Source organism: Octodon degus, unplaced genomic scaffold, assembly GCF_000260255.1.
Source record: "Octodon degus isolate 3935 unplaced genomic scaffold, OctDeg1.0 scaffold00135, whole genome shotgun sequence".
Taxonomy (NCBI): Eukaryota; Metazoa; Chordata; class Mammalia; order Rodentia; family Octodontidae; genus Octodon; species Octodon degus.
This window is the reverse complement of record NW_004524711.1, coordinates 2,132,892-2,144,488: the sequence shown is the minus strand read 5'-3', so window position 1 is coordinate 2,144,488 and position 11,597 is coordinate 2,132,892. Positions and strand designations below refer to the sequence as shown.

The window sequence follows — 11,597 nt, the reverse complement described above, 5'->3', positions numbered from 1 at the left end:
TATGTTACACTGTTTTTGTTGGGATATATGCCAACACCAAAGTCAACAAAGGCAGAATTTAAGAGATCAGAGTAACTAAAAAATCTGAATGTCATGCTCTTGACTTGATTTTAATTTTAATGAGCCTTTCTTACTTTGCTAGTGAAGTGGTCTAATGATTTAAAGGCCTTCCAACTAGTAGTAATAACGTGAGAGTGCATTTCAGTTGGCTTCTGATCTTTGTCTAGTGAGGGAAAGGCTTACGAGCTGGTAGCTGCTAACGTGTTAGAGCATTTCCAAATGACTTCTGAATTTCTGTGTTCATGTATATGAATAAAGAGGTGTTGATTAAAATGCTGCTCCACCAGAGGGAAACAGCTAGGAGTTGTGAGTTGTAAAAGATGACACTGTGAGTAACTTACCACACCTACTGCAAGGCTCATTTATTTAATATACTCATTCAGAATTATGGTTATATTTGGTGGCAAAAAAGTAAGACAATTTTTGCTTGTTTATATTGCATATGTAGTCTTTGACTCTATTCCACTTACCTCATGAGCATTCTGTTTGAACCTTTAGGCCAATTACTAATTATGCTTAGACTGTTTATCAAGGCTTTACTCCTTTTCTTTTCTATTTATAGCTCTTTTGATAATCTGCATTTATTAACAGCAATGATTTTTACAGACCTTTTGTATAGTTCATTTCATTTTTCACAAATACTGAATGAGTGTCAAAATGTTTCCAATTTCCTTCTCCTTCCTTCTTCTTCTTCCTTCTTCGTCCTCCTTCCTTCTTCCTTCTTCTGTATTTTAGGGAAGGGTCTACAGGGTGTTCAGGGTCTCACTACTAGATCGGACTCGTAGTGATCCCCCTGTTTACAGCCTCCCAAGATCTGGGATTACAGGCGCCACCACGCCCAGTCTCAATTGCTGTCTCAGTGCACCCCAGGGGCAGGGCCAGCATGGCAGGCTCGGGGATCGAACCCCCAGCCTCTGTACCTGCTTGCAGGCTCTTTAATCTACTGAGCTATTTGGTTGACCCCTCTTGTCCACTTCTAATTAAAAAAAACCTAAAGCTATTTATGAAGGAGAGAGGTGATTGTTTTTAAAAAATGTTTTTATGGTACCCACAAGAGTATAGAGTTAATTCATGAAAACTTGATGCCCGGGATGGGCAGAGTCAGTTTTTATTTGTCAGTCGTGGCTCATCCTCAGTTACGAAATAAAGAGGAGGACACATTTCACCGATGTGACTCAATAAGCATAAAAGATACTCCAATGGCACGTATTTCTAGTATAAAAATACTTGCCATAGTACGACTGACCTGCACACTTACGTTTTTATCTCAAAGCGGAGGCCAAGTAAGAGTTCACCGGGGTGCCGAGCTGGTCTCCAGAGCTCGTTTCACGCCAGTCTCACCATGAGATGCTGTTGGTGATGGTGTTTCTTTCAGGAGAGGAAGTGGAGAGACGGCTGTGCCGGGACGCCATCCTGCCCATCCCCGTGGCCTGCGACGTCCCGTGTCCCAGGGACTGTGTGCTCAGCGCCTGGTCCCCCTGGTCTTCGTGCTCGCACACGTGCTCAGGAAAAACAACGGAAGGCAAGAAGACGCGAACGCGCTCCATCTTGGCCTTCGCGGGTGCAGGTAAGGCCAGCGCTCCAGGACCTTCACGTTCCCGGCTGCTGCCGGTGAAAACGCTGACCACGGTGGAGAAAGCTGACCACGCTTAGTGGATGCAGCCTAGCTAACGTGGCAGCCTACAAAAATTAACAGAAACCTAGGAATGCCAGAATGTTTAAGGGATTGATCTATTGATGATTCCATTCCTCAACATGCAATCTTCAAACTGGGTCATTAAAAGGAGGAAAGACTTTTGAAAGTGAACCCATTTTGCTTTTTTTCCATTCTACTAACTCAACTTCTTTCTATTTCAAAGTGCTAAATTTGTGAAAAAGTCCAAAACTGATTCTTTAAATTTCACATTGCATTTTTTTTTTTTTGTCTGTTTCTGTAGCTTTATCTTTTGGACGTTCATTATGTGATCTCAAAAAGTTGTCATATATGTCCAATAATCAATTTTTAGAGAATTTTGTATGGCTAGGAACTTTTCCATTTTTCTATTTATAAAGTGTTTTAGTAGTAAATCGCTGATAATACTTTTTAATCAAGCTTTGTAACACCTATAGAAACATATTACTAACATGGCCTTAACATAGAAGTACTTACAATAACATGAAGAGAAATTTTTATACATAAAAATGAGCATATGTATGGTGGTTTACCTGTAATCCCAGGCATGGTGGTTTACCTGTAATCCCAGCACTAGGGAGGCTGAGGCAAGAAGATTATTGCAGGCCTGCGGCCAGCCTGAGCTATGTACTGACTTCAAGGTCAGTCTGAACTCCATGGAGAGGCTGCGCCTCCAAAAAAGAAAGAAACAAAGTATCAGCATACGGATCGTAAAATGTTTTCCTGTTATCTTAAAGTAATTTCACTGTTCGCTTCAAAAGGTGTTATCTATTGAGAAGTATAACTTTTCAGAGAGAGAATTACATTTCCTGCACTGTCAAAGGATAACTCTAACCTCTTATAGATTGTATTCAGACTTCAAACTCTATCAGCTCAGATTATGTCTTGGGCTTCATTAAAATGAAATCTGAGGTCACCCTGCTTCCTATAAATCTATTATGCTCTGTAGACACTTGCTGTGTGGCTCATAGTGCATGGCTTTTCACCCCAAAACACGTGGCAAGCATTTTGCTGCGCTTGCAGATAACTCAGCCGCTCGTCACTCCTTCAGGCGAGACGCCTCACAGAGAAAGGTCATGAAATCTTCTAAAGGCAAAAATTCATGCTTGCTCTTCATTATATGTATCACCCACTAAATTTGGGAAGGTGTGATTTCAATAATTTTCAATGAACATCACAAGCAAATCATGCTGAAATTATAGATGCTGGCATAATAAATCACAAAGGCATGAAATCAAAACATATCTTTGAACAGGAAAGATATTGGAACGTGTTAATAGGGAAGATTGTTGGTCTGCTAGTAACACAGACAAAAATTCACATAGTCCTCTGAGTATTTAATGAAGAATTTCTCTTTCAAAGCATATTTATTTAGTATCTATCACTTGCTGAATAATGAAATACATCTTCCCTTGCTTAAAGTTGCATCTTTTATAATCTTGATCAAAAAATTTTAAAAATTAAAAAAAATCTTGATCTATTTTTTAAAATGATTTCGAGCAGGCGAGCTAGCTCAGTGGTGCGTAAAGCTCCTGCTTAGGCAAGTTTACGTAGGTGCAGGGGACTGTGGTTCGATCCCTGGCACCACAGGCCAGAGTGGGCTGAGCCGGGCCCCCCCAAAAAATGATTTAAGAAGAACATCTACGAGAAATGTTTAAATAGTTCTCTGATATTAGAGGCTATTTCATAATTCTTTACAAAAGAAGATCAATCTATTATTTCTCAAAAATTAATGTTTATATGTGTCATAACTGTTTATTTTCTATAGATCATAAAATTATTGTGGTAACTTTAAAGGAAAATACCACACTGCCAGAGTGGGAAGGTGACAGTGAAGCATTTAGATAAAAAAATACCCAATTTCCTGGTGAAATAACTTAGAGGATAAGTCCATGTGCAAACTATATAGTACACAGGTTGAAAACGACACTTTGTCCATATTGGTCAGAAAACCATCACTAAGCTTATAGTAAAGATCCAATAATTTTATGTAATAAATACCAGAAGACTAAGTTGTGTGGCCATAACAGATAGGGCAGGGCTTACAAGTTTAAAAGAGTGAAAACATTCCCTTTCTTCTTCACGGGAATTAGCTACACGTTTGTCCACCTAAGGTCAGCCTATCCTCTAGGAAATGTCCCAGAGTCTCACCACCAAATGAGAACCCACACTTAGAGATCCTGTGCCAAATGGAGAAGATGCTTACGGAGTCTATTGGTTAAGCAGCAGCAATTAAATCCTTCACTTAGAAGTGATTTTGTCATTTCTCACAATTTATGCTAAAAGAATCCATAACCATGCTTACCTTCAAGAAAGAGCTAAAGAGCACAATTTTGCTAGTGCTGGACAAAGAAATGTACTTGTTACTGGTTTTATCTCAGTTTGTTCAGTCTTCTTATTGTGTATATGTGACACATGTGCCTATTTTGTATGCATATATGTACAATGTTGAGTGTGCTCACGGGCAAAAGAAGGCCTTGATTATGAGAAATGCACGCTAGTATACTTAAGGCATATACTTATCATTCCATCAACTTCTAAATGATCCAGGAAAAGAATTACTAACATTATTCTTAATTTTATTAGAATTCTGAGGTTTGCTCAAAACTAAAATAGATGAAGATAATACAGCAAAAACAATTTCTTATATAATTGCTTTCCAAGTGAAGTTGAATAAAGCTGTGTATTCTAATATCAGCAATACACAAAAATAGTTATGAAATGATTCTTACTGAAGCATTACTTGGAAAGTAAGTCACAAGTGGCCACTAGAGATCATTCGCGTACTAGAAAAAGTGAGAATTATCCTTTTCACACTGAAACAAAAGCATTTGCATTGGTGTGTATTGTGTGTGTGATCGCAGGTGTGTGTGTGTATGTGTGTCATCCGATTTCTGGTTAAATAAAACTGATAATTTACTTTTTCAACATAATTCTTTATACTGTATTGAATGAGTGGGATTTGTTCCAAAAGCTATTTAAAATTATGATGGGAAATTCTAAAAGAAAGTAATCTTTTAATTTTTTTAAGAGGAAAGAACAATAAAACCAATGAATGTAGTCTTTTATTAATTAAGTCTGGCCTATATTTAATACAGGCAGTAGTAGGTTGAGTATGAACAAATAATTAAAATTGATGTTAGAGTTTTAAGCTGGTTAACTTTCTGAATCCCTGTACAGATCTTCAGAAGCTTCATTTAAGAATGAAAAAATGATTTTCAAAATGATTTTCACTGAGCATAACAACAAACTGTTATTTCTCATGATGCTGTTACTTATCCTTAGAGAACAACAGAAAAAATGACAATTTACTTTTGCAAAGTTCAAAATGACCTGATCTAATTTCATCAAATACCAGCATGCCTTTATGCCTCCTTCACATATGCAGATGGCAGATGCAGCTTAAGATAGACTTATGCTCCATTTTCTCAAATAACAGGTAGTATCCAACAATGATGTTTAGCAATGCAAAGCATGGAGGCAAATGACATTTCTGTTCAGCTTGTTCAATTTTTACAGTTAATCTTCATACTGAAATACAGAGAACATCCGTATTTCCTAGAGGAAGTAAAGGAACCTTAAATATAAATGCATAATACAATACGGACTTGCATTATTTTATTTTCTAAGTAAATACTAGCACTTCCCCATCCTTCTACTGTCAACTTTGAGGAGGAAACTGCTTCAATCTGTCCCTAATGACTGCCACCAGAGACTTCCTTGAGCTCCACAATGGGAGGACTTCTACCCCTTTCCACAAGGATAAAGGAGAAGAAGGATTGGAGGTCCTGCAGCAGGGCAGACTCTCCTGAGCAGCAGCCTGATGCAGTCTATGAGTCAGTTCTTCCAAACCACACGCTTCCCAAAATGCTTTCCACCCACCAGTCGTCTACTGTCAAAAGGATTTTGTCAGTAAGAGCAGGGAAAGTTAGTGGCACCACACACCCTCTGCATGGCATGGGTGTGCCAAGGCCGCACTGTCTGCATGCCTTTACTTTTCTTCTGCTTAGATAAAATTCTCCCTTTCTTTTCTACTTTCTCAGAACTCTGATTTTTAAATTTTTACCCCTTCCAAGCTCATCTTTATATCTCTGTCTACTTGAGATATTTTTCAGTCTCCAAAACATGGTAGAATCTTATTCTTCTATATCCTGATTACACTAGATAACTCTCTTAACATAATTATTAAATTTAATGTCAAATACTCATTTTTGTCTCATCACCGCTACCACTCTTTTCTACACATAAAGGATTGTGAAAGTAGCAGGAGGCATTTCCAAGCCATGCTTTCTCTCGAAATATCCTGCATGATTCTTTCTCTCTATATATATGTACATAATTGTTTTGAGAGAATTCTTGATCTGTCAGATGAATTGGAAGAGCATATATGGTAGAACAAAAATCACCACAGCTTGGATTGAATGCATTCTAAGAAAGCTTTTAAAAATTTATGGGGAGAACAAAAGTCACATTTTCATTTCGAAGAGATAAGTTTCACATTAATACCTGATATTTTTATAAGAACATTAAGATTTATTCATATGGCAGAATTTCATCCAGGTCTCATAAATTCCTTTCTTGTGATGAAATGTTACAAAATCTTAAGTAGTAATAGTAGCATGAAGCATAAATTTTTATGTGTAAGAAGATTTTTAGAAATGTACACATTACTAATTTTGCATGGGTTACAATTTCCTCAGTACTCTGAAATTATTCTCAGATGTGTGGAATTAAATCTTCCCATCAATAACAGATAGTACTTGATATTATATTTATCAAATTGTTTTCTACCATGCTGTTGTTCCCAAAATAATATGATGACGCTTCAGTGACTGATTACTCCATACCAGCCTTCCAAAACTGCCATATTGTTGTTCTAATTAAGACCACACTGGGGCTCATCTGTGCAAGGATCCTGACAGCAGACACAAACTGCTGATGTAGCTTTAATGTGGGTTGGGGCAAGAAGCTACACAGCCGTTATGTCTATAAACTTAACAGCTATCTCACAGTTCCCAGACACATTGTGCTGATGTTGTAAAAGATTATTTTTTATCCTTTTTTCAAAAGCAAAATCTGTCAATTCCAATGTCAAAAATAATTCAGAACCTTAAAAATAACAGTTTGAGTAGCATGCGTGGCTCACAGTGAAAATGGTATAAAGAAGTATCTTTGTATGTCAGTAATTTTAGGATTATATCTAAAGGAATTTATAAAGTAATTATATATGTACACATAAAAGCTATAATTAATGTGTTTGCCTGAGAGTTAAGATCGAATAAGTCCAGTGCCTCGGGGGCTGTATAATAGGAGTGCTCGTTTTCTTCTCCTCAATTCAATTAGTTTATTTTAAGATTCAGTTCTATTCAAGCTCTAAACTTCTTTGCAGGGCAACCAGGGCCACAGAGTTGAGTGGTGGAAGATAAGATACAGACTGGGACAGCTATTTTCACCTTCATACTGCTTAATGAAGGTTATGCTGATGTGGAGCTCACACTTAGCACTACATAAAGGATCAAAGGTTTCCAGCTGTGAACACAAAAGAAGCCCCCACCTCTGCAGCGCAGAGTGGGCTAGCGCATAGGAAGGGTTTCACACCGCAGTCTGCTGATGAAAGGATGCTTGCCTCTTACCCCTGTGCCACTGGACTTGCTGCACTTACACTGGTGTGTTTTAAAACCACAGTGACCATGGAGCTCTGTGGCAGCTGTCATGGCGCAGTCATTGCAGTGCGTTCATGAGCCTCAGTGTCACTCTGGTGGAAATGGAAGTCCCATACGGCCTCTGCCAAAAACAGACAAGCGAAAGCAGCCGTGAACCATCTGAGGAAGTGAGATCTATCTTAGTTGTTTGTAAGGCTTCCATCAGATTCTGGAGGAATTAAGAATGCAGCAGCCTCCAAACTTAGACTTAGTGTCCTGGAAGAGAATTCTGGCCACAATAAGGGAGGGCTCTAAAAATAAATCCTATATAGACAACACCTTTGATAATGCAGATGATAATAGTGTGTGGGAGAACAGACTTCCATGGGTATAAGTTTAAAAGTGATCTAAAAGATTTGAACTCTGCAAATGAGTTTTTGAATCCCTTTCTTTATGCAAAAGGATGATGTAACTATGCAAACTATGCAATTAGTACATAAAATTATTTCAGTAGCATATATTAAAAATTAAGGTTGAGCAGAAATCATTGCATCATAGTTTAATTTGCAGCCATTTGTTTTTCTTCGGGTCACATACAATGATTGTGCATTGCACAACCACTGACGTTTTGGATTTAAAGGAATATGATCGTGACAGCAAGGCTTTTCTACTCATGCTCTGGAGGGTCAGAAACTCATTCAGTGTTAGCATCTGTGTTCCTAGTTTTAAAATGTATGATTAAGACTTTAAATTGGGGGATGACACTCGAAAACTCACTCAGTTATCCAGAGAGTCTTAAAATGCCTGTTTCCTCTGGTTGGCAATCGTATGGGCTTCGTGGTACCTCAAGTTCAACTGCTCTGGAAAATAATAGCTTATCTCTTTGGGGTCCTCCCCTATAGTCTACAATATAACGCATGCCACATGTTTTATATTTGAAGCCAGACTTTGCTACACTAAGGTAAGCTTCATCTATAATGTGTTTCCTAGTCGTGTGCTAGAAGCATGCCGTGTGCTCAGGGGTGACACATAGCATAGTGGTTAGCCGCATTATTTCCAGCAAACAGAGAAGCGTCAGGCTCCCGTTAGCTTTGTGTCTAATGAGCTATCATTCGCCATTTTTATAGGCGGGATTCGCTGTCCAAACAGCAGTGCTTTGCAAGAGACTCGCAGCTGCAATGAGCACCCTTGTACCGTGTACCACTGGCAAACTGGTCCCTGGGGCCAGTGCATTGAGGACACCTCAGTGTCGTCTTTCAACACCACTGCAGCTTGGAATGGAGAGGCCTCGTGCTCTGTGGGGATGCAGACAAGAAAAGTCATCTGCGTGCGTGTCAACGTGGGCCAAGTGGGACCCAAAAAGTAAGGACTGTACAGTGGCAGCAGCTCATCCTGTGCTCACCGGCATGGAGCTCAGGCTTTGCCGGCTTTATGAAGCAGAGCATTTTGATGCCTTTCATTCCTGTCCTCCAAAGTTACGTTTGTTTATTTTGAATGTCAGCTGCTGATCAAGCTGTAACAACTTCAGTCTTTTGCCGCTGTCCATAAATTCTACAGAAAGCTTTCCATCTAGCACCTATATTCTGTTTTATAGTAGCACTTCCTGCTTTTATTAAGCTGGTAAAGCAATGAAAGAAGTACTTGCTCTAGGCCTGGCTGATCAATAATGACAGTCCAGAGAGTCCTGGCAGTGTGGGGCATCCGTGAGTGCCCGTGCACCTGCGGGGGCCTCCACGAGCGCCTGTGCACCTGTAGGGGGGCCTCCACGCGCGCCTGTGCACCTGTAGGCTATGCAGGCTGCCAACCCACTTTAATTGGGCAGTAGCCTTGTATGATCTGCCCCTAGAGGATCCTTCATCAAAAACACTGAGGTCACACTTACTATATCTTTCAGCGGTTAAGTGAGTAAGCCATTTACTTCCAAAAGTCAGCCTTGGGAAAAGATGACTGTTGTGATAAGTTCAAAAACTATCAGTTTTTCGTGGTGGTTACAAATTCTGTACTATTGAGGTAAATCATTCACTAGAGAACAGAACAAAGAACCAGAGGGTATATATATATATATATATATATATATATGCCTTGTGATAAATATAAACAAGGATAAATCATGACAAACTAGAATAATTGATTCTGAGAAAAATTAATAAATGAAATCTGAGAGCTCTCCTTTTGAGGTGGAAAACCAGTTTTCTTTTATGTTTTAATACATAAACCAAGGGCCAACCAGATAGCTCAGCAGATTAAAGCAGAGACTGGGGTTCAATCCCTGGCGTACCTTGCCAACCCATCCCTGAGGTGCACTGAGACTGGGCATGGTGGTACATGCCTGTAATCCCAGCACTTGGGAGGCTGTAAATAGGAGAATCACTACAAGTCCAACCTGTGTAGCGAGACCCTGAACACCCTGTAGACCCTGTGCCAATACATTAAAACACAAATAAGTAAATAAATAAAGTAAAATGTAAGCTGCACAAATTCTGAAATGGTCTAATCATTTTAGTCAAGTGGAACTTGTAAAGTAAAACCACTCAACTTCGTGTGGGTGCAAATGTCTCTTAGTATTCTCCCAATAACCAATCAAGTAGTCAATTACTGCGTGTGTTCTTAAGCCTGGTACCTCATGAATTTTGGCCTCAATTTTCAAAGTCTCCTGAAAGCATTTAATGAGAAAATTTACCAACATAATCACCCAATAAATGGTAGATCATTATGTTCTCATGAGAATTTAAGATACTTCCTAGCATTTCCAGAAAAGGGATATAAGTGAACGCATCTTGAAAACCCCATGTGGAATGAATAAGAACCCCTCTGTGAGTCAGTATTATAGGACAGGGCTCCACACACTAAAGCTGCACTTTGTTTATATCATTTAAAATGAGAAAATTTAATATTTGAAAGGCAAGTCAGACTCTTTTAATAAACTGAGAACCCATTTTTCATATGCTTAGCAGGTAGCCTCAAACTAACATTTTAATAGGAATTATGCTGATATTGCCGTGCCTCTAACTCAAGAGATTATTGGCCAGTATATTAAAACCCCATGAGGGTAACAGCAGGAGTGAAAGTTGCAAGGAAACATTCACTTCAGAGGTGCAGGGCGTTCTTGTGTGTGCGTAGGGTGACTATTCTGCCGGTACACCCGCTGTATCCCTGTTCCACATTTAATCATCTTTCAAAATTGCCAGCGGATGGTTTTGCTAGCTGACGGCTGTTCATGCACACAAGTGTGTATGTGAAGGAGGCTGTTGGGTTGGCATCATTAAATCATTCAGCGGGAGAGTATCCTCAATCCTATGTCAGATTGCCACAATAATCCATTTAAAACTCCCTTTGACTTTGCAGCCTCTATTCAATGACCTGGATCCATAGATAGATTAATGAAGTTAAATGGATTTACTTTGCCCTTAAAATTTTGGCAAATTAAGCAAACATTGTGAGTTCAGAAGAAAATGTCATTGCGCTTTTCTCTGAATGCCAGGTTCAATTCAGTGAATGCTTTCCAATAGTGGTCATTTGAAGCAAAAATGCAACTGAAAACCTTGTTTTAAACTCCTCTTAATAAAATAGATTACTGTGCAATGGTAAAATCAATGTGATTGATTTTATCTATGCTGCAAATAACAAACCTCAACTCCTATCACATCTGCTTAATTTGACCTTGAATAAGATTTGCAGGGAAAATCAATTCTTTGACTCAAACCACAAACCCTAAACACAAACAGGACAAGGGAGAGAAGGAGCCTGTCAGCTGAAGCAAGTGCCTCACCAAAGGAAGTCTGAATTTATTTTCTTGAGTGTAGTCTAGGCCATATAATTTATCTTTGTGCGCTCATTTAATGACTTTGTTATTAGTAATTTTGTTCTCCACAGTTAGCAAAGTATCTTGCTGTGGCCCTTTCTAAACTAAAACATAATCTTTCGTGGTTGTTAGCGATAACACTGTAAATTCCATTGATTTATTCTGGGCTGATATTTGAAGAGCACACAGCTGAGTAATGTTATCCCATCGCGACTGTTATAAAACTGCCTTATTGAAAAGCAGTATGTTCAATAATAATTACTGACCAATAATGCCGTAGTCCCAAAAGAATTAACTGGATTATAAATGAGATTTTTTTTTTTACTGCAGAATGATCCCTGACTGAAGAAAAAAATCAATGTGAATTATAATTCTAGTGATTCACAGTCTAAATTTTAACAATTTGTTAGCTTTTCTGATT

At 38.7% G+C, this 11,597-nt stretch overlaps 1 protein-coding gene across 1 annotated transcript in view; it reads left to right on the top strand.

The window, feature by feature from the left end:
* Thsd7a (thrombospondin type 1 domain containing 7A) overlaps nucleotides 1-11,597 on the top strand; it is a gene marked incomplete at its 5' end in the record, with an annotated part of 460,951 nt that overhangs the window by 340,047 nt on the left and 109,307 nt on the right. Inside the window, 2 exons of the mRNA XM_023701405.1 lie at nucleotides 1,436-1,627; nucleotides 8,502-8,736. Of these exons, the coding sequence (XP_023557173.1) occupies nucleotides 1,436-1,627; nucleotides 8,502-8,736 (427 nt within the window). The remainder of the gene's footprint in view (nucleotides 1-1,435; nucleotides 1,628-8,501; nucleotides 8,737-11,597) is intronic.